At 38.9% G+C, this 24,854-nt stretch overlaps 1 protein-coding gene across 1 annotated transcript in view; it reads left to right on the plus strand.

Moving 5' to 3' along the window:
• Positions 1 to 24,230, plus strand: part of LOC126258560 (presenilin homolog) — a 129,410-nt gene extending 105,180 nt beyond the window's left edge. Inside the window, exons 9-11 of the mRNA XM_049955651.1 lie at positions 8,318 to 8,430; positions 17,765 to 17,927; positions 21,345 to 24,230. Of these exons, the coding sequence (XP_049811608.1) occupies positions 8,318 to 8,430; positions 17,765 to 17,920 (269 nt within the window). The 3' untranslated portion in view covers positions 17,921 to 17,927; positions 21,345 to 24,230. The remainder of the gene's footprint in view (positions 1 to 8,317; positions 8,431 to 17,764; positions 17,928 to 21,344) is intronic.
• The last annotated feature ends 624 nt before the right edge of the window (positions 24,231 to 24,854 follow it).

Raw genomic sequence — 24,854 nt, forward strand, 5'->3', positions numbered from 1 at the left:
TGAACATCAATTTGCAATGGACGACAAAGTGTGTAACTGTGTCCAGGCCTGAATCCGACAGCAGCTACTAGCTTCTTCAACAATGGAATCGACTGCTGGTGTCACAGTGGGATAAATGTGCCAACAGTTTTGGTGACTATTTTTGAGTATGTGTATTGTGTATAACTACATTTTTGAGTTAATAAAATCATTACCGTTAGTTTATGCTAGTGACTGGGTTTCATTTGAATGCCCCTTATACATTTGAAATACATTCAAAAAGAAGAGACTGAGTTAAAAGTGGCATTAGAAAAGGTGGTGGCTGGGCCACTTCGTCACGTATTGGCTTGGTCCAGAACAATTCACGCCAACTGTCTTGTTTTTCCATTACCACTGCAACCTAGCAGTAGTTCTATCACAATTGTGCAACGAAGGTAAGTGTTACAAGTTGTGTTGGCTACATTGGTTGTGGATTACATCAGCATTTCCTGTCTCACATCTCTCCTCTCCTCAACGGCCTAAAATATTTTCTTAGTTCCCCTGCTACCCATGGTACAAACCATCTGTCTTTCAAGCCACTTATTAAGTGTTCAGTCACATCAAATATCAATAGGAAGAAAATGGGATGAAGTGAGAACTTAGAATCTTGGTAAACCTTACTAGCAATAAATGTAAAACCGGGGAATTCTTAGCATTGATCTTACGGGTTTTACACAGGGGCTACGAATTTATTGTGTAGAATTGCAAAAAATGTAAAATCGGAAAATATAAAATCGAAGTTCCAATGTAGTTCATATTGTAGGTGACTGTTTTCATTTTTAGCCTTCCCACACTCCACAGCATGTTAGTAGCTATATTATTTACCTACATAAGTTTTTAAAGTAATAAAATTTATTAATGTGCCTAATACACTTATGAGAACCAAAATGTCTCTATCCATTATGGATAAACCATATTATCAGAATGAGATTTTCACTCTGCAGCGGAGTGTGCACTGATATGAAACTTCCTGGCAGATTAAAACTGTGTGCCCGACCGAGACTCGAACTCGGGACCTTTGCCTTTCGCGGGCAAGTGCTCTACCATCTGAGCTACCGAAGCACGACTCACGCCCGGTCCTCACAGCTTTACTTCTGCCAGTATCTTGTCTCCTACCTTCCAAACTTTACAGAAGCTCTCCTGCGACCTTGCAGAACTAGCACCCCTGAAAGAAAGGATATTGCTGAGACATGGCTTGTTTCCAGAATGAGATTTTCACTCTGCAGCGGAGTGTGCGCTGATATGAAACTTCCTGGCAGATTCATATCAGCGCACACTCCGCTGCAGAGTGAAAATCTCATTCTGGAAACATCCCCCAGGCTGTGGCTAAGCCATGTCTCCGCAATATCCTTTCTTTCAGGGGTGCTAGTTCTGCAAGGTTCGCAGGAGAGCTTCTGTAAAGTTTGGAAGGTAGGAGACGAGATACTGGCAGAAGTAAAGCTGGGAGGACCGGGCGTAAGTCGTGCTTCGGTAGCTCAGATGGTAGAGCACTTGCCCGCAAAAGGCAAAGGTCCCGAGTTCGAGTCTCGGTCGGGCACACAGTTTTAATCTGCCAGGAAGTTTCAAACCATATTATATCTTCTTCCACATTTTGAGGTATGTACAAAGTACGGTGGAAAAGTTTCTACCTCAAGATAGTTAACATAATATCTCGCACAAACACCACCACCAACTTTTATGGTGACACTTTGTGGGTATACAAGTCACATTTCACGGCTCCAGCTTTGTTTGTTTTGTCGCTAGGATGCATTGTATATTGTAGTGTAAGCAAAATGATGAATATCGAGAAAATTAACATCAGTGCTGTGATTGAATATTTCCATTTGAATGGAATGATGCCCAAAAAAATTGTGGAGACATGTGGAATACACTTAAGGACAGTGCTCCATCTCATGCAACAGTGAAAAACTGGGTGTCTGACTTCAAATGTGAAAGCAGGAGCAGAAGGCCTGGCACCATTGCCACTGATAAAACAGTGTCTGCAATTTATTACACAATTTTCTGTGATCATCAAACAACGTTGCGGCACATTGAAATGATATATGGAATCTCCCATGGGCATGCTCATGACATTGCTGTGGATATTTCAGGAATGCGTCAAGTTTTATCTTAGTGGATCCCGAAAGACTTGTATGCAGATCAGAGATGTGAACGTGTGCAGTGTTGTGAAGAAATTGTCTGCCAATTTGAAGTGAGTGAAGATGGCTTTCTTGCAATGTATGTGAAAATGGACAAAGTGTGGGCTCACCACTTTGATCCTGAGACAAAAAAACAGTCACAACAATGGAAACATACTTCATCCCCTACCCCATAACTATCAATGCATTGTTTTATTGCACCCTCCTGCGCCATTTGAGAGAAGAGAGAGAGAAAGAAGGAGCAGAAATTTGCATCAGGACAACGCACTGGCGCACAGAACCCTTGCAACACTGGAAACTCTGCATGACTGTGGGTTCGAATTGTTACGTCGTCCGGCATATTCTTCAGATTTGGCTCCATCAGACTTTTTTCCTTTTCCCAAACCTAAAAAAAAGACCTCAAAAGAGGACAATTTGACAGTGATGATGCAGCGATTGATGCTGCGAACGCTTGGTTGGACTCGAAATCGAAGACGTTTTATTTGAATGCTTTGCAGAAGTTATCTGAGTATGCCCACAAGTGTATTAGTGTACACAGGTATTATATTGAAAAATAAATTGGTATTATGAAATTTCTACCATTGTTTATTTGTTTGGCTAGAAACTTGTTGACCCCTCTCGTGTAATTTCCCAGTAGTTTAGTCTCCAGAACAAAATATGATCAATAATTATCCATAATTCCTCTTCAGAATGGTGACAATCTTGCCTGTGTGCATTGCTGAAATTTAATGCTAAATATTCACCAGTCTTTTTTCATTGTTTATTTTTAAGGGTAAGGTCCGTATTGGCGTAACTTACAGTTAGAAAGTTAATCACAACAATGACACCAGGTCCCTTGGTACGTTTCATTTAATTTATACTCAAAGATAATCTTAATAAAGCATTGGGAACTTTGTTCTGAGAACCCTTCATGTGATATATTTTATCTGGAATTCTTGTAGGAACATAAACATGAAAACTGTTTGTGAATGGCAGAGTGGTAGATTACAAAAAATTATAAAACCATGTAAACTGAAAGTCACCTTCAACATAGATGAAAATGGTCTCTTTTTTTAATATGCTTCTAAATAAAACACTTGCATTTATGGGAGGAAATTTCCATTAAGGGAACACAGACTAATCCAGTCATGCTAGGTACAAATGCTCATGGCTAAAAAGTACATTGGTTTTAAAATGTAAAAACATTACTCATGGACCATAGTGCCAATAGCAAGGTGTGGATGACATTGTAAGTATTCAAGAAGCGGTTGATTCAAAAATGGGTATCTGTAATATGAAAATTCTCCTGTTTATGGATTGTTGCCATGCTCATCCAAAACATATAAATTGTGCAGTTAAAGTTTCTGTCACCAAACTGCACTGCATATTGCTGCAGCCCTTGGATACTGATTTTATCCATACCTTCAAAACTTATTACAAGAAAGCCATAGTGCAGAAGGCATCAAGTTTGATGGAAGCTAGAAAACATCTGGCCTCCTATAAACTATCAATTTTAGATGCTTTGTACTATATTGCCAAGACATGGACAGAGGTTAAAGAGTCTATGGTCTCCAACTGCTTCTGAAAATCTGGATTCTTTCAGGCAGGTGAAGGAAATGGATTTGACTTACCAAGACTGAATAATAATGATGGCACTGGAACTCTCCATTGTTCATTATGGGAAAAGCTGCCGCTGGAGCATCCAGTGTGAGATTTCCTACATACTGACAATGTTGACACTGTTGAAAATATATGTGATGAAGATAGAGATAATTTAGGAGCAAGAGGCAACCCCCTACTTTGCTAGCTTTTGACGATTGCCACTCCAACGCTCAACCCTTTCAGAAGGGTTATATCATTGTCTAAGAACAAATTGCAAGACCTCTGGAGTCACCCAGCCAGCACACTCACTCCAATCCTGTCACAGGCTTATCTAATCCCATCAGACCACCTATGCAAGTAGGCATGTCATGTACCAGATCTGCTGCAATTTCTGTAAAGCGTTTTATGTAGGCATGACCACCAAACAATTGTACACCAGAATGAATGGCCACTGCAAACTGTGGCCAAGACCAGAGCTGACCACCCATTGGCGGAATATGCTGCTAAACACAATATGCTTGAGTTCTGTGGCTGCTTCACAAACTATGCCATCTGCAGACTAACCCCCCCCCCCCCCCCCCCCAACATCAGCTTTTACGAACTATGTGAGTGGGAGTTGTAACACATCAACACATTCTTCACTCCCACAATCATCCTGGCCTCATCTCCACTAACCCACACCCACAATCCAACAGACTCCCCATCCTCTGTCCTGCACCCTCCTCCAGTTCACTCTGCCACATCAGTGTCATTATGCCGCACACGAAAACGTCGTCTCCCGTGCCTGTGTGTCATACCCCTATCCAGTACAACTGATGCCTCTCCCTCCCGTGTTCCTATCCTACACACCTGCTGCTTCCCTCTGAGCCTTCAGCCATCTCTTGTCAACCCTCCCTCCTGCATCCTGTCTCCTTCTGTTCACTCCGTCTGACACAACCTCTCGCAACAGTCTACCTGATGAACTGTAGTCATTGTGCATTGTGCCTTTTGATAACTCAATGCTTCTTTCATCTGGTAACTTGCCTCCTTTACTTCTAAACCATTTGCATTGTTTTAAGTATAACTGGCTTCCATATACAGTAAAATGATAAGAGATAGAGATGATGACAGTGGGATTCTCTCTGTTGCCTACGTAAATGCAGCAGTGAAGACAGTAAAAAGTACAATTGTGCTGCAGATATAGATGTCTAAGCTCTCCATTGTGTTTATGAACTGGAAAACCATATTGAAAAACCACAAAAACTTAAAACAAAAAACAATAAACAATTTTTGATTTTTTTGTTAAAAGTATGAATGGCTGTACCAGTTGTTAATGACTTATTGATGTTTTATAAAATAAGTGCTTAAAAGGCTAAATTGTGATATGTACAACTGCCTCCCCCTACCTACCGCCACAAAATCTTGATTATGGTGTCAGATTGATCTGTAGCAAAGCCAGAGGTCAAAGTTAATTCTTAGTTTGTAAAGTGTCAGTTTGGTTGCTATTTGGTGAAGCCACCGACTGTGAATGTGAAATAAAGTCTAGGTGACAGACTGATCCATAGCATAGCCCAGTCTCTTATGTTAGTGTATGATATTTAATGCACTTTGCAATACTTCATGCACTTGTCATTGTAAAATCTAAAATGATTACACAAGTTCTTGGCACTGTGTTAATTTATGGTCATCCCTTTTTCCAACAATGTAGCATGATGAAGTGCACTAAAAATGATGCATTTTGAAGACTGTGATTGTGTAGTACACGAGTATGAAGACAAAACTGCCAAATATGCCAACTTAGCATCACAAACACTTAAATCAACATGGTCGGTGCTCAATTGGCTACTGTCTGCCTCTCTCCAAAATGCATAATTTTTTCAACTTTTATAGTCCTGTCTTCCTCAGTTGCGTGTAATATTACGGTATATTAATAATTTTTGCTTATGGACCGTCTGACAGCAACTGAATAAAACACAATTTTAGTGCCATACGTGTTTCGCCTTTATTTTCTGCAAGGCATCATCAGTGGCCTGGAATATGTACATATGTTAGCTATTTTTTTTGTTAATCACCCTTTTTGTTAATCACCCTCTTTACTGTGGCCCTTTTCCAATTGGTAAACTTTGGCTCACTCCAGGCTACCGTGGAGTGTTTAGGCTTGTTGCCAGCTGTAGCAGTGAATTAGTCAGTGTAAAAATAGTGTTGATTTGTGTGTGTTGTGCGTAGTGGTTATTACTGTTATTTGGAAAAATATGAGAAGAGGCTATACCTGGTTGTTCTAGCAGCTCAACACCAATTTTCATGTCACTTCTAGGCTGCATTAACACATTAAATGCTTATATGTGACTGTAGGCTTTCCCGGCATAAACTATTGATGAAGGTTTCTCGGGTCTCCAGCCGGGTGATAATGTTGATATCTCGCGACGTTTTGGGAAGTGTCATACTACCCATCTTCTGGCGAAGTGTCGAGATTCGTGGAGAGCGGGCTGTTTATATGCGCGTTCGCCCCCCTCCACTGGACCTCCAGTGGCTGCAGTGGACCAGCAGCGTGCGCGCAGTGGTGGGGATGGCGGTCGCCCCCAGCGGCTGCGTTCAGTTCTCGGTATAAGCCTTCTGTCTGCGTCCACAGCGGAGGACGTTGACGGGCGCGTTCCCTACGGATTGCCGCTATCACAGGGTTCCATGCTGCGCTGAGTTGGTATCTCTCATCTCTGTTGACCAGATTGTCGTGAACCCTTATTTCTATGGATTCTTTGATAACGCTTTCCCAGAAGCCAGATGCTCGGCACAGTACCTTCGTGTTTTTGAAGTTGAAGGTGTGTTCTTCATTTATGCTGTGTTCTGCTATGGCTGATTTTTCTGTGTGACCCAGTCGCACACATCTGATACGTTCTTCGCAGCGTTAACATTAAATGCTTGTTTCTTTTATAATCTATAAATCTGTAATCAGCTTTGCAATAAGGGGGCAGTGACTGTCCCACCAGTGAGTGTGCTTTGATCCGATTGCTTTTGCCCAGCATCTTCAGCAAATGACATTTTATAGTGTGTGATTAGTAACATGAGTTGTTGTGCTAAAATATCAGGAAATGCCATGCTAGTGGCTAAACATAGTGCCAAATTAGGAACACGTTTGTTAAATAACAAACAAGTCTGATATGGGTACTTTGATGCATAAAATATGAAAACGTGGGGAGGAGGAGTTCTACATGAAATTGTTGCTGCTTAAATAGCAATTTCCCACCTTTCATGTTTCCGCACATTTTACACAGTTTTTGAAGTCCCTTGAAAAGTATAAAAGTGGTATTTAACCGTACTCCTTTCACAGTATTCCTGTTTCAATCATAACATTTGTTTTTTGTCTTTATTTATTTCTGACTCCTTTTTTGTCTGGTACCATTTCTCCTCCCCCTTTCCCCTTTCCGATCCCCTTCCCCTCTCCCCCAATCTACCTTTATAAATATTAATCATGTCATCATTAACATTCTTTACAAAATTTCAGCGCATACAAGATTTTGAATGTCTTCATCATCACCCCACTACAGGAGTATTATTATCATAGTTCATGTAGACCACTTAGTCTTATGATTTCAAAGTCTTTGTTTGAGGTGCACACATTCATCCACATGCAAGCGCAGGTGCCATCTCTCCTCCTTCCACGCACGCATGCATTTCCAAGAGTATATTCAGCAGTAAAAGTGTGACAGCATTTTTTAAAATTATAACAACATTTAGGCTCCTTATCTCCCTCTGGGGTACAGTTTTTTCCCCTTCCTCCCATTGTCACATATCATCATTTCCCCTCTCCACCTGTCATGGTTTGTGTTTTTCCAGGTAGCTCGGAAGTGCTGTTCTTTTGATATTTCTTCTAATGTTGTCAGTTAGCTCAAACTAGTGTTACTCATTAGCAGAGCAAAGGTGCCATTGTTTGAGACAACAGCAGTAATGATGCTTGGTATTGGTTTATTATGATGTTCAAGAATTTCTGTACATATGCAAAAAATATCTATGCAGTGCTTTGGGTAAGGGCACCTAATCATATTTATCTTAAATACACAGAATATGACAATTGCTGATGTTCACCATCACATTTGTTTGTTTCCTGGTGGGAAAAACATGGATTTGGCAGTTGAACAAAGAACACAACTACTACAGGATGAGAAACACAAAGGGCATTTGTATTTGGTGAAATATAGGCACCCTGTGGAAAAGAAGATGAAAGAGCACTAACAATTCACCATGAAAACTCTGTTTCTGCATTTCCACAAATTTCCCCACACATTCTATCATGAAATTGTATACTCATTGGATTTCATATTTACCACAAGAAGTCCAAAAAAACCTCAAATAAGAGGGAGGGGCTTTCATAAATATTACAGTTTTTTGTAAGACACTGCAAGGAAGATGATGAATTTTTCAGTTCCACTGAATATTTTTCAGCCATATCTTCCTGCCAAAGAAATTCGCCCCTCTTCCCAGTTCCACATTATTGCTTATGGAAAGGCTGTTATATTAACTACCTACTAGTTATCTTATATGATTGTTCATTTTTGTATACATGTTTAGTGAGAGATAAAGTTGGAAGTTGTGGTTTCTGTTTGCAGGAGGTGTTAAGCTGGGATTAGGAGACTTCATTTTCTACAGTGTTCTTGTTGGGAAAGCTTCATCATATGGAGACTGGAATACAACACTTGCTTGTTTTGTCGCAATTCTCATTGTAAGTATTTAGCATTGGACAAGTATGAATATTACAGAACGTAAATAAAGATTGTTTGTACACAAATAAGTGCTTTCAACAGATTGTAAGTTCCCACCATCGTGTGATATTCATTCTCCCAGCAATACTCAGTGGTTGGTTCCAGTCTTCTTGGTTGCCTGAATTTTACTGCCCTTAAGCTATCTACTTCTAGTGATATACTATTGTTAGTTGTTATTCATAGTAACAGTTACATCCATTTGTAGCTGTATTTCACTCTATTGCAAGGCTATAGTCCTCTGATTCTTTCAAAAGTGACGATTGTGCGTAACTGTTCGAAGGTAAGACTACCAGCAAACATCCAATTGATTCATCTGCAGCAGGCTATGCTGACCATGTTAAGTTTCCAGCAGTAAATTTCTTCATTTTCTATTTAAAATATCAGTTTTATTACCTTCAGTGCATAAGGCTACAGAGAAGATATACTGTACAGCAAACATTTTTTCCAAACTTTCATTTTCAAATTAAATATTCCACTATGGTATATCATGATAAATAAATTTTAACTTACTTTCTTCTTTAGTTTTCAGTAATATGTTGATTATTTTTTATTCAGACAGACAATACAAAAATGTAACAACACTATTATGAAAAGGATAGATTGCTACTAACCACATAGAGGAGACATTGAGTTACAGACAGACACAATGAAAAGACTACTAAACATGTAAACTTTCAGACAAAAAAAAGTCCTTCTTTCCAAATAGACAACACACACATTCACACAAGCACAACTCATACACATATGGCCTCTTGTCTTCGTCCACTCCTCTGAAACGTATACATGTATAAAGTCTCTATAAAATTTAATTTATTCTATGCAAAGCTGGGTTACTCATATAATGAGCAGTGTGAGTCGACAATCAATATTCCTTTTGGTCCAAGTTTAAATTTTGCAGTGGGGAGAGATGTGACAACTCGACAAGACATTGGCAAGCCTCAGTCCTGCATGCAGTGTATTTCTTTGATACAGTGCAGTCCTGTGGCTGATCTTTGTTTCTAGTATTGTGTTTTAGCAGGTCAGAATTCACATTTTCAATATTTGTTTGAGCCAGCATGATCAATTTAAAAACATACGTATTTGTGATAGTTAATGTTCCAGCTTTAGGGAATAAAGCACGCCATGAGTGTCTTTGCTTTGCACGGCAAATAATTCTTACAGCCCTGTTCTGTAACTTTAGAAACTTTTTAAGGTTTGCTTGTGTTGTGACACTCCATTCTTCTATTCCATATTTTATACTGGACAAGACCACTACATAATAAACAGTCTCTAGTACATGGGTATCATTGCCACATTTGCTAAGTGTATTTATGGCAAATATATTTTCAGCCAATTTGCTTGCTGCCACAGAATAAACAAGCCTGTCCACTGAAGTGTGTCTTGTATTGTTATTCCCAGGAATTTAACATAGTTCTCTTTAGTGGCAATATCAGTTCCAATGTATTTCAGAATTTTTTTGTCTTGTGGTGTCAAAATCTTATCCGAGTGTTCAGTGCTTTCTTTGTGATAACAAAGTGAGTTTCACTGAAATATTGAATTATTTCAGTTTTAACATGATGCATAATATTTCTAATTGATCATAATATTTATGCTTCTTATGTGGTTTTTGGGCAGTTTCCAACATCCCACTAGGTGAATACCGGGCTGGTCCCCCCATCCTGCTTCAGTTACACGACTTACAGACCTTTGAAACATGTGCGCACTATTTCATGGCTTACACTGGACACAGATAGCTGGGGTACACTAATTCTGTCCCAGAGGGTATGGGGTGGCAACAGGAAGGGCATCCGGCCATCCTCTGACACTAACATCGCCAAATCCATAGTAACAAGGCTGACCTTGCATTGAAGTGGGACAAAGGCCCAATGCAAATGATGAAGTGCAACGGAAAGAGGCCCGGATATGTTTTCAATGCAAGACATCAAAATGTTTCTATTAAGCCCATCACATCCTGAAGACATAGAATTGCATAATGCCTTCACTACGCATTTTATTTCATTGTCAGTTGGGGTGAAGTACATGCTGTATGTAGAAGCATTACCCTTAAAGTTATATTTATGGTTTCTTAAACTATCATTGTTAGACTAACCAACAGAACGAAGGTTCATTGTTATTGGGTGTGCAGTGATAATTTTTTCTTCAGAATGCCATTTTCAGTAATAACTAAAACATCCAGTTTATTAATACATATTGTGGTGTCCAAATCATTGTGTTTATTTCGTAGGTTTCTAAAGTTTGGTGGAAAATCGTAAAACTGAAATGGTATTGTTGGATGGTTTCTGTAGACTTTTATTGGAACCATCACTTGGAAAATGTGGAGAAGGTGAACCAAAGACTGTATTTTATCACCAAAACTCTTAGAAGATGTGACAAGTATACTACAGACTGGCTACATTACACTTGTTCATCTTGGTGTGGAGTATACCAGATATAACCAATGACATACATTGAAAAAGTTCAGAGAAGGACAGCTAATTTTTTATTATTGCAAAATAGGGGAGAGAAGGGTCATACATATGATATGCGAGCTGAGGTGGCAATCACTAAACAAAGACATTTTTCCTTGTGGCGAGATCTTTTCACAAAATTTCAGTCAAAATCTTTCTCCTCTGTATGTAGAAATATCGTGTTCATTTCCCCCCTGTGTAGGAAGAAATGGGAATCATAGAAAAATAAGAGCAAGGTTTAGGTATTCATTTTTCCAGTGTGCTCTTTTGAGTGTGGAATGGGCAAGAAATAGTCTGAAACTGGTTCTGTGAACCCTCTGCCAAACACTTGGATGTGAATTGCAAAGTAGTGATGCTGTAGCACTCTATCAGATTGTCCAGCAAGCTTTACATATTGTCCTGCTTCACACTGATATGTTAATGATAGTTGAATGCGATGAGTAATGAGGATAATGAGAAAGGCGGACCACATTTGTAATGTGTGGATAAGTTGAGAATTTGGGTCTGATGGGAGGCTTACTAGGGTAGTCAATGCAGTTGCCATGACCACTGTATCTGGATGGCTCAGTGGTGAGAGCATCTGCCTAGTAAGCAAGACACCTAGTTTCAAATAGTGGTCCAGCACAAATTTTCAACTTTCCGCATTGATTTCAATCAATGGCCCGCTCGCATCAAAGGTCTGTAATTCCTTAGTGTATAGTTGAAGTTGGTTGGATGACAGTTCATGGTATTTCTTGATTTAGAGCTGTTTGGTGGATAGTTAGAAGTTTCTAGGACAGGTAAGGAGCTGATATCATTTATGGTTGCTGTATTTTTACACTTCGATCTATAGGTTTTGTTAGCAATGGGACTCTTGCTACTGCTGCTATCCTTACTTTCAACAGTGTTAGGTCTGCTCATGAAATGGTGGAATTTTTGTTTGAGGCTGCAGCAAAACATGGTGTAACATTGAAACTTTTGCTATATCTGAGAGGTAATACTAGGAGACTGACCATTGCTTCTTGTTGGTTTGAAGGTGAGTTCTGAGAGTTTTGTTCGTCGGAAGTTATTCACGTGAATATAACACTCCCTACAAAATTCTGTTGCTTTTATAACGGTGGAATTTTGAATTTCGACCAGAAGTTGTGCAGACATTTATTTGCCTTCATTACTTCTAGATTTACACATGACCAATTTGTGAAGTGATGTGTAACTGGTGTGTCAACTATAAACACCTTCTTTGGCATAATGCCTGATAATATCCTTCTTAAATCATTTATTATTTTATGGCTGTTGTTTTTAGCTGTCATTCATTCCTGTGATTATAATGACAATATTTGAATTGGATATTGTACTGAGGCTGGTGCCCACATTCTGTAAGGTATCCTACACATATGGTATTTATTTATTTATTTTTTTTTTTTCAGAATACTTGAATGTGTCATTGACTGGAACTCATTATAGCAGCATTAATGTTCTTGCGTAACATTTATTGAATTCCCAGAATGAGATTTTCACTCTGCAGCGGAGTGTGTGCTGATATGAAACTTCCTGGCAGATTAAAACTGTGCGCCCGACAGAGACTCGAACTTGGGACCTTTGCCTTTCGCGGGCAAGTGCTCTACCATCTGAGCTACCGAAGCACGACTCACGCCCAGTCCTCACAGCTTTACTTCTGCCAGTATCTCGTCTCCTACCTTCCAAAGGTAGGCAAAGGTCCCGAGTTCGAGTCTCGGTCGGGCACACAGTTTTAATCTGCCAGGAAGTTTCATATCAGCGCACACTCCGCTGCAGAGTGAAAATCTCATTCTGGAAACATCCGCTAGGCTGTGGCTAAGCCATGTCTCCGCAGTATCCTTTCTTTCAGGAGTGCTAGTTCTGCAAGGTTCGCAGGAGAGCTTCTGTAAAGTTTGGAAGGTAGGAGACGAGATACTGGCAGAAGTAAAGCTGTGAGGACCGGGCGTGAGTCGTGCTTTGGTAGCTCAGATGGTAGAGCACTTGCCCGCAAAAGGCAAAGGTCCCGAGTTCGAGTCTCGGTCGGGCACACAGTTTTGATCTGCCAGGAAGTTTCATTTATTGAGTTACACACTATTTTGTATCTATTTCAACAGGAATGGAAGATTTCTTGGCTTTTTTAGTGGCACTTTGTTTTGCGGAGAATGTTGCTCATTTTCTACGTTGTTCACAAAATTTGTTTGATTTTTTAATATGTTCATTGTTCACAGTTGGACAAAACAGTGTAAACTTGATTGGATAAGCAAAATTCACTAAACTTACTTTGTTGTTTCCACTTATTGCCCTGCTTTTGGAATGAATTGTTTAGCAAGGTCATATTTCCATTTAATTTTGATCTACTTTCAAGGCCTATGTTTCCTTTTGTAGCTAACAAATTTCCACATGTGCTGCTCTTTGATCGCAGCTCATTATTTTCTTTCTTGAGATATGTAATTTCTTTATGTGGATCTCCGACAATTTTCTGCAGATTGTTAATACATTCATTTAATGTTTCTGTAACATAATTGCAGTACATATTGATTGTAACTAAGGAACAATAAGTTTCACATACAGGAATATTTCGAACACCTGTTGCAATTTACAATACTTTAAGCAAGATGTGTCCAGATCCTAACAGTACTTTACTTGTGTTTCATTGTCTTTGTCTTTACTACAGTCTCAGGTTCTAGGCAGACCACTCTTCAGTTTATATGGTACTGACCTCAGGGCAACAAAGAGATCCTTAAATTTCAATTTCTTCTGATAGGCTTTCCCATTAATATGCCCATCCCATGGGACTGAAATGTTAAGAACCATGATCTTTTATAAGGCTGACATACAAAATATCACCATTCTTAACTGCAACTGTTTGGTCGGTATGTATTCGTTGATTGTATAGGATAGTGTTACTACTAGCTGTTGTGATCACTTCATGTGTACTGTTGTTCCATTTTTTGGAGAGATCTGATTCTATTAACACTCCACATATTTGCCATTGAAGGTACAAGTATGCCTTATTGTGCATCTTGAGTTATGCTTCTTCACAAAGGTGGAAAGCCTAATAAGTGGTCTGTGGTCACTGATGCATCTCATCTGTAGTTTTTTAACTTCTCCAGGTGACTTGGACACTGACTATGCAGAGATTTCTGTCTTCAGGAGTGTTGTAACGTATTCTGAGGTCAGATTTGATATTACTGTGAAAAAGTCTTTCAATACCACTACCTTCTGCTTAAGAACATTCATATTGTTTTCTTAGCCTGGGCAATAATTCCTCTATTTTCATTTGCCATATCAGGGTGTATTATTTGACAAGAATATGGAAACGATAGATTGCTACTCACCACATAGAGAAGGCGTCGAGTTGCTGACAGGCACAATGAGAAGACTGCTAAAATGTACACTGAGGTGACAAAAGTCATGGGACATCAATATGCACATATATAGATGGGGTTGGTATCACACACGCAATATATAAAAGGCAGTGGATTGGCGGAGCTGTCATTTGTACTCAGGTATTCATGTGAAAAGGTTTCTGACGTGATTATGGCCGCACGATGGGTAAGACTTCATCTGGAATGGTAGTTGGAGCTAGACACAAGGGACTTTCCATTTCAGAGATCATTAGGGAATCCAATATTCTGAGATATACAGTGCCAATAGTGTGCCGAGAGTACCAAATTTCAAGCATTACCTCTCACCATGGACAGTGCAGTGGCCAACAGCCTTCACTTAATGATGAGAGCAGTGGCATTTGCATAGAGTTGCTAGTGCTAACATAAAAGCAACATTGCATGAAGTAACTGCAGAAATCAATGTGGACTGTTTGATGAATGTATCCTTGGGCAGTGTAGCGAAATTTGGCTGAAATTGACTTTGGCAGCAGCCAACCAATGCGAGTGCCTTTGGTGATGACATGACATCACCTACAGTGCCTCTTCTCAGCTAGTGACTGTTTCAGTTGGACCCTAGATGAGTGGATTAGCCATGGCCTGGTCAGATGAGTCCTGATTTCTGTTGATAAGAGCTGATGGTAGGGCTCAAGTGTGGCACAGACCTCACAAAGCCATGGAACCAATTTGTCAACAAGGCACTGTGCATGCTAGTGGTGGCTCCATAATGATGTGGTCTGTGTTTGCTTGGAACAGACTGGGTCCTCTGGTCCAGCTGAACTGACCACTGGGTGGAAATGGTTATGTTCGGTTACTTGGAGACTATTTGCAGCCAAACAGCGATGGAAGTTTTATGAGTGACAATGCACCATGTCAGCAGCCCACAATTGTTCACGATTGGTTTGAAGAACATTCTGGACAATTTGAGCAAATGATTTAGCCACCCAATTGCCTGACATGAATCCCATCAAACATTTAAGGTACATAATTGAGAGGTCAGTTCATCCACAAAATCCTGCACCAGCAACACTTTTGCAATTATGGATAGCTCAATATTTCTGCAGGGGACATCCAATGACTTGTTGAGTCAATGCCACATTGAGTTGCTGCACTACACTTGGCAAAAGGAAGTCCAACACAATATTGGGAGGTAACCTGTGACTTTTGTCACCCTCAGTGTATAAGCTTGCAGACAAAGTCCTTCTTCCAAAATAGAGAACATACACATACACAGTCACACAAACACAACTCTTGCACACATGGCCACTGTCTCGGGCCACTCGGGCCCTTCTGTGGCTGTATCTGATGTGAGTAGCAGTCTGTTGGGATGAGTGATAGGGGTAAGGAGGACGCATGAGGTGGGGCGGAGGAGGCATAGCAAGGTAGGCATGGGGAAGATGCTGGTAGTGGTGGGGAACATGGTGTGCTGCCTGTTGGAGCGTGCAGGGGCATGATGGTCCCCAGGTTAACAGTACTAGCACCTAACTGAACAAAACACCTTAAGAAATGGAAATAATGTACACCATCATGATACAGGAAGAAGCAAATTAAGTAATAATGTGACATTTAATCATGGAATATGATAGAGCAAAAATTGGTCACACACAAATGAAGAGCTGTTCTCTCTGACATAATAGAAATTACTAAATAACAGGTAATTCACACATAGCAATGTCTCTCACAGAAAAATGTGTTAACGAAGGACTGGAAAGTACAAAAGATGCAGTGATCACGTATAACTCAAAAACAACAGATAGTGAAATCAACTGGACACAGTGCTACAGAATGTAAGAAAGGGACACCAAAAAAAAAAAAAAAAAAAAACAAATAAGACAAAGAAAACACCCAACAGCAACTGGTCTACCAGAACCATAAAAAATATCACATGGAGGAGGCATGAAAACAGAGAGGAAGGCTACCCAGCTGAGTACGAAGACACACAGACTGAAGTTCAATAACCAAAACAGTTGTTGCTAAAAACTGTACCCTCATCACAACTGTTTAGAGCATTACGGAAAACAAGCTTATCCTCATCCCACTATTGAATCCCATTGTGGGATGTGCATGCTGCAATGAATAGATGTGCCCAGGTAGCCAAAAGAACAATAGAGCTGTATTACACAGTACCTTAAGAAGTAAAACGGCTAACAGCTTCAAAAGTAATACCACTAAAGATTGTCTGGATCTGATAAAGGTTCACATCCAAACACAGTGACAGTTTCTTGAATGTCTGTTGCACCATTATGCTAAAGTAACCACTGAGTTAAGTATACTGTCAATCCTAAATTGGGTAGCATTAATATAGCCCAGAAATGCCCTCATGTGAGTGTAGTCTGTGGTTGAAGCACTTGCAAAGACTCAGCAGTTCGGACATGTATGTGAGGCTGTAGGCTCTGACTAGTGTGCGCTGTGCTGTGGTGAATAGAACTCGGATTGTGGGACCACTTACGCAGTCAGTTCCTTGTCCAGAGAACATTAGCTGTGAACTCCCGACATTGACTGTTTGTGAGCAGTTGGGCTGCATGCTATGAATCCATGTGGCAGAAGAATACCAGGATACTTAGATAATATCAAGTGGCTTGCGGATGTGAGCTAGTGCCAGTGATAAAAGTGCTGTACCCTGCAGATGTGGCACCACCATATACCGTAACAAATGGCTCTGAGCACTATGGGACTTAACTTCTGAGGTCATCAGTCCCCTATAACTTGGAACTACTTAAACCTAACTAACCTAAGGACATCACACACATCCATGCCCGAGGCAGGATTCGAACCTGCGACCATAGCGCTCGCGCGGTTCCAGACTGTAGCGCCTAGAACTGTTCGGCCACCCCGGCCGGCTATACCGCAACAGCTGCTGCAGGTGTGATGTGCTGCTGTCAAGTTGCAGGTGCCTTTGGCAGTACAGCAACCTGCAGCACTCTGCTGTGTGGTTGGTGGCTGTGTCAAAAGGCATCAGTCACAATTACTACAATTAAAATTATCTTTTTGAGAAAGTGTGAAACCTTAGACTATGGTTCTGAAACAGCAAAGTTAGTCAAACTTTAATGTCCGATGTCTAACTTTAATGACCTATGATCAAGGATTCTGGCAGTCCAGAGGTAGTGTGTGTGTAGCTTTCCAGGCATATTTATTTAGATGAGCAGTTGCCTGTTTCCCATTTTATGGCTTGATACCTAGTAGCATACTTAACATACATATACAAATGTGAAGTTTCACAAACAAATTCATGTACTCAGTATCTCATATAATGATTTACAGGGATGATCTTAAGTGAGGGTTCTAGTAATAGATTACATACAGGCATCAGTGGGAAGTGCAGAGGTAAAATTAGACTAATTACAGCATGCTCAGATAAATTTAAGCAGTCATTCATCTTGTGCTCCTTTATGCAGGTGAAATGGGTAGAAACCAAACTTTTTATTATGTACTGCATACTTATCAATTTATTTGATGAAATGTGCTCATTTTCTGTCATTTTGCAGGGCCTCTGTCTCACACTGTTGCTGCTTGCAATTTTCAAGAAGGCATTGCCTGCTCTTCCAATTTCTATTACATTTGGTCTAGTTTTTTATTTTGCAACACGTGAAATTGTCAAACCATTTGCTGACAGTCTGGCCAGTGAGCAGGTGTTTATTTAGTCCACAGGTAAGTGTCATCTTTTTGTAAAACCAATTTATTATTTTTCATTAGGAAGATTTTATGGAATATGAACCGCATTCACTATATTCATTTACTGATGGTTTCAAGATGCCATAGCATTTTCAATTGGGTTCCATAGATGTATCAACTGTTAGCCACCCCCGCCCTTCCCCAACACCACATTCCCCAACACACCTGCCTTCTTCCTACACCTGACACTACGCCTTACCTCAGTCAAGCGGCAGAACTACAGCAGGCCATGCTAGGTGTGGTATATGAGTGATGTGCCACATACTCCTGTGAGACATATTTAGGGGCACCTAACAGAATCTGAAATGAGACCCGTTGTTGGTGGTTGGTCAAATCTTACAATACCCAGATTTGTGGAGCAATCAGTGAGACTGTGGCCCAGCCAGTGTTAGACTGTGTAAGAGAGTGATGGCAGACATACTTGTTTTCAAGGTTCTGGTCGGCCGTGTCTGACTGCGACAATGGAGGATCACCATATTGTGCACCAAGCGCATTGTAACTCCCTCGTGTCTGTGACTGCCATCTGAGAAAAAGTAATGAACTTGCCTGAGCATTCTGAGTCATCCCATACCATTGGTTGGAGACTAGCAGCAGTCAGACTAGGGAATTACCATCCCATGTGTAGGCTGTTGTTAACGCCATGGCTGTGTTTGGGTTGATGCTGAAACTGGGAGGCAAGGACAGTGAAAGAATGATGTCGCATTGTGCTCAGTGATGAATTGCGACTCTGCACTACCCCACATCATCAGCAAGTAGGGCGATGACCTGGAGAGTAGTCCAATTCTTCCTTTGTTGTGGAGAGACATAGTGGTGTTACTCCTGGTGTTGTGTTATGGGGAACCATTGATCATGACTTCAGGTCATGGCTTGTAGTGATTGAGGGAACTCTGAAGGCACAGTGGTACGTGACAGACATCCTGTGTCCTTATGTGTTACCTCTCATCTGGAAATATCATGGTGTCATTTTTCAACAGAACAGTGCTTGTCCACACATGGCACATGTGTTTATGAAACATCTGCATGATGTTGAAGTACTCCCATGGCCAGTAAGATCTCCAGATCGGCCCCCTATTAAAAAGTGATCGACCAGCTCCGACATCAGCTCTGTACCAGTGCCAGTATTTAGGATATCAAGGACCTATTACAACTGTTGTGAATGAGCTCACCTCATGGGAGGATACAACGGCTTAATTAAACCCTTCTCAATCAGATCAGTGCATATGTCCAAGACAGAGAGGGTGCAGTATCATACTGATAAGTGGGAGTCATATTGCCAAGTTCTTTGAAAATTTGACTCGATTTTGTAATCACCACATAGCCTCTCAACCCATGAGGTTTCATTTTATTTCCACCGTATGTTCTGGGTGCTTCATTTTTTTTGCAGGCAGGATATATTATGAGATAGACTTACCTTCAGGAAGTGAAATATATATTACTACCAATGGAAAATGGAATGGAATTAGTAGTTCCTTTGTCAGGGAGGAGAGAGGGTTGTGTTGGGAAAAGTTGAGAAGGAAGGTCACTCAGATTCCAGAATGAGAGAGATCCACCTGTAATGAGGGGGAGGGTAGACAAAGATGAAGGTGGGATACACCAGATGGTTTTAGCATATCAGTCATCAAAGGAAAATGTGTCATGTTGTATAAATACATAAGGAAGTGCTTGCAAACTGGCTGTGGCATTTGACTCTCTCAAATATTCAGTGACTTGCAAATCTCCTTAAAAAATGTGTATGCTAAAGAACAGCTCCACCCTATATGCTGCCATTGTACCAAAATCAATTCCGTTAAATCCATAATTTGCATCCGCTGTGGAAAGCACATAAAACCATTGGGTGGATAGGTTCGTATTTAAAATAAAATGACCAAATTGCAGCTGTAGGAATTATATTAGCCTGTTTTCTATCAATGCAGCATGCAAAGTGCATAAAATTTCACCTTTATGCAAATCATTCACTATCTTGGACCGATCATGTGAGCATACGTCGTGTGAGCTCAACCTATTTCAGGTACAAACAGATGCTTGTACAAGCTTATTGGTAAGCTAAGATTTGAAGCTCAGCTGTTGCTGTCATACTGCATGTGACACTCTTCATCTGTTGGTGTCAGCCATTTTGTTTTTCCATAATTGCTAATTCCAAATTTTGTTCATGTCCCCTTATCTGCCATTTCTGCAAGAGCAAGATCTGATGTTTTTTGACATTTGTTGTATTGGCAGTTGTCTTGTTTTAAAATATATGATCTTAAGCTAATGTGATCAGCATTTGATTCAATAAAACTTTACTGAGTGTGTGTTGATATTTTGGTATAACAAATGATTCAGCTGTATATCACAGCTTTGCCTTGTTACAACTGGAGAGAAAGGGCACATATACAACTGCAGTGACAAACCCCAAGTAGTTATACCAATGAAGACTACTTGTAAAAGTTACCAAAATGGTGATTATTTAGGCTATTTTGTCGAAAACTGACAGCCTGAGCCCTTGGCTGTGTAAAAAATATAAGTTGACTCTTACAGAGAGGATAACTGTAACCAACCACTTTTTATAATGTTATTTATTTAAATAATGCCGCTACTGGTTTCAAACTGACAGGCTCATCAGACAACCTGTTCACATTAAGATTCATTTTGCATTAGTTTTCACTTTTTGTTCTCCTAAAACATGAAATTTTTTTGGGGTGGTGGTGCCGTGCAACCAAAACAAGATATGAGCCAGTGTCTATTTAACTGTAATTATGCGTAACAATGATTTTAAATGATGCAAAAAAATTATCGAAGGGAAGATGTTTTGGTCACTTACGTTGAAATCCATGCCATTACATTCCAGTGCTGACTGCTTGTGTTCATACAGCAGCAAAGACTGCATAAAGCACCATATATAAAGAAAGTGCTTCATACAGTCTGCGCTGCATGAACACAAGCAGTCAGCACTAGAATGTAATGGTGCAGATTTTTCAACGAGAGTGGCCAAAACATCTTCACTTCAATAATTTGTTTACATCATTTAAAATTGTTGTGAGGCACAATTACAGTGAAATAGACATTTTCTCGTATCTTGTTTTGGTTGTAGGGCACCATCGCCCCAAGGAAATTTCATCATTTGGGAGAACTAAAAGAGAAAACTAATGTAAAACGTATCTTAACCTGAACAAGCTGTCTGATGATGAACCTTTCAGTTCGAAACCACTAACAGCGCTATTTAAATAAATAAATAAATAAATAGCATTATAAAAAGTGGTTGGTTGCTGTTATCTTCTGTTTAAGAGTTAACCTATATGATGATTCTTTGCTTTACAACAACACTTTCTTTTCTTTAGTTGTTATACTGATTTATTAAAAAATATGTATTTTGTTTCTCTTTTCAAGTGAACTAAACTATTGTTATCTTCACAGGTCTTTACCATGTTCACCTCTTTAAGTAATCGTTTGGATGTGATCCGACAGATGCTGAAAGCAGCTTGAGAGTGTTGCTTACTTGGATGGAACCTCTGTCACCAAACTGATCTGTAGTCTGTGATAATGAAACTGTTGCATTCACTTGTCTTTGTTACCATAATTTTTGGCAGCTTGATATATCTGAAACTCAGTAGCTAGAGATGGGACTTACATATGTATATTACAACATGCAACAATTTTTTATACTTCATTTGCTAACTTATACTAAAGCCAAATATAAATAAAATTTAAAAGTTGTAAAATAGGTCAAATCTTACATGTAACTCTAGTAACTAATTGATATTGATCCTCAAGTATCATAGTTGATCAAAAGATCATGAAGAACAGTTGTTTAGTATTTTTCTTTTGTGTAATTATGAAGTGTGAATGAAATTCTTGGACTCAGACGTGTGCGTTATTTTGAATGGATGCGTTCATTAACAAATATAACCTCATGAACAAATGTTACATTAAGTTACTTAAAAATTTTCTGTTAAGGTACGGCCACTTTATAATTAGGCCTACCTGTTTTACATGCATCTTATACTGCAGTATTTGATGAAAGATAATGGATAAGTTAAATTCTGTCCAGACACTTATTGAAGTGAAAAAAGAAACTAAAAAGCACATAAAAGATGTGTAAAGTCTTTAGATAAATTGTTTGTTGTTTGGGATGGACACCACATGGAAAAGTTGACAATATCAAGGTTTCAAAGTGAGTGGTTGCCTCTTATGGCTCAGAGAGCAGACAAAAATCTATGAAAATAAAAGAAAATCTACTCGGTAATATACCTTTTTCGGCATTATGGAAAAGAGACATGGGATGAAATAGGTTTAATTGGTGAAACATTACAAACAAAATTCAAATTGCTGTGACACTGAATGACAAATTTTCCCATGTGCTTTCCATTTCTTTAAATTTCTTCTGTCCGGTTTAGTTCAGTATTTATCTACTCAGGAACCAGGACTTTTGCCTGGTGCCCTGTGCAGTCCCCACTCTCCTCCCACCTCTCAAGACCATATTTTTAATTAAAATATAAAAGACACTGTCAGTTTCTTGATGTGGCTATTACCCTCAACATCAGTTAATTAGTTAGTTCTGGAGTTAAAATGTCTACTTGTAGTGTAATATTTATTGGAAGAATCACTGACAAGGAGACTTCGTGCCAATCGGATTTTTATAACTTTTTATACTTGTGGTACATGAAGTTCAGAACTCAAATATCAATTTGCCAAAGCAGTTCAATGCAAACCCCCCCCCCCCCCCCCCCCACACACACACACACAAACACAAAAATGGTCAAGAAAATTGACTTTGAAGTTTTCTGATCATCATTAATATGCTAAATTAAGGTAAATTTTTCTACAGGAAGCACGGTAGTGTGCTTGCCTGCTGTGTAGGGGGGCCTGGGTTCGATTCCCAGCAGTTTCAAATTTTTAAACAAAGTTGTGTGTTCTTCAAAAACTTCCATGAAGTATAAAATACATGAAGATGGGGAAACAATCAATAACATTGAGATTAATTGCTTGATTGGCTCTTTTCCCCCCCTCCATTTAGTTCAAATACCTATGTCATTTAAATACAAAAGTTGTCAGATATATGCTGGTTAACACATATATATGTCTCATTTTTATGAAAAATGCATGCTTTTCTTATTGCTAATGACATATCACTCAAAAAATCCAGTTTTTATAGCAAATATAAATTCTTATTACCAATCTTTTATAAAAATTGATAATCAGCCATGTTTAAATTTAAAAAATACATTACAAATTATTTTTTTGAACTGCTTTGATCAATTGATATTTGAGCTCCAAGCTTCACCTACTCTAAATATAAAAATTTACAAAAATCCAATTGGCATGTGATGTCCTTGTAAGACTGTAGTTCCTAACATTCAATTTGAACAACTCAAATTTCATAAAAAATACAATTACTGTATTTATTTTGTTCATATTGCATGTACAGTTTTATATATTTTTAATAATAGAATTTATAATACATAAAATCAGTTGCATATTTATTGTTGTACTTCTTTTCATTACCACATTAACACTGCTGCACCCCTGCAGTGCTATTGTTTATAGTATCAAATCTCCTCTTTACAGGGCAGAAAATAGCTTTGGTTACATATGATTCAATTTTAAACAGAAAAAAAAATTGTTTGAATTTTTAGTTAAAAACAAGAGTTTGCTCAGGAATACAATAACTTTTAGGAAGTTGTGAAGTGTGCTAGAGAAGATTGGAAATGAGATGTCTGCAGTGAAACTGTTAGTGTAGTACTGACAACTTTTGTAAATCTGGATTTGTTTTTATTTTCAATATTTTATTGAACTGCCATAAAAATTTCAAAACTTGTTAACTTTGGTTTATGAGAACCAATAATATACCTTGATTATTAGAATTTTCTGTACAAAGATCCGTCATCTCACAGCTTTCAATATGAAAGTAGACCACCCGACCAATACAAGACATTGCTATGGATAAATTTGTACCTATTAATAGATGATGTGCTATTCTTGAACAGATGTGAATTGGATTTATTTGCCTGTAGACAACTGTTGTGTTGTATAAGGCATTGTAATTTGTTACGTAATTATACAGTTGCTTACACAAATTATACAAAAGGTAGATACATAATTCTACAGATGGTTATACAAATGATTATACAAAAGGTTAACGTATATGGATATTATTACATAAATATTGCATATCTTGTGCTCATCCATAATTAGTTTTGTTACACTGGTTGCACAGACAAATTTTGATGTATGTCATAAGTTACAATTTTGTTAGTTCACAATCACATTTATAATAAAAGAGCATCATATTTTTCATTATATAAAATAGTAATATATTTTCATTATATGAAAGAACATCATATTTTTTCATTATGTATGCATTCACTTGTGCTGTAGAATGCTTTGTCTTTCAGCCATATCTTTACCACCATTTTAAATTTATTTTCATGCTATTCCCTTGTGCCATGTGATATAGTGTTAAAAAACGTTTAGCCAGCATGTACAAAATAATTTTGGACTTTACTCAAACGCGACCAAGGAATGTCTAATAAGTTTCTGTGTCTTGTTTCATATGAGTGCACATCTGACCTGCTTTCATACGTGTTTGGCTTGCATAAGTGCTTTGAGTATGTATGGACTGGGCACTGTAAGTATTTTGTGCTCAATAAAGTACTGTCTGCAAGAAGGTAATTTGCTCAAACCAAAAATACATCTAATGGCTTCTTCTGCCAGAGGAAGACATCTTTTGCACCAACAGAGTTACCCCAAAGAAGCATTCCATAATGCAAATGTGCATGAAAAAAGGCATAATATGCCAGGAGCGTGCACTCGTTAGTGACACAACCCTTGCCAACTTTCTGCACAGCTCTTCTGTGTGGGTATTCCAGCATAATTTAGTATCTAGATATATGCCTAACAATTTTACTGAATGTCTGACTTCATTTG

The sequence above is a fragment of the Schistocerca nitens genome, chromosome 1 (assembly GCF_023898315.1).
Source record: "Schistocerca nitens isolate TAMUIC-IGC-003100 chromosome 1, iqSchNite1.1, whole genome shotgun sequence".
Lineage (NCBI taxonomy): Eukaryota > Metazoa > Arthropoda > Insecta > Orthoptera > Acrididae > Schistocerca > Schistocerca nitens.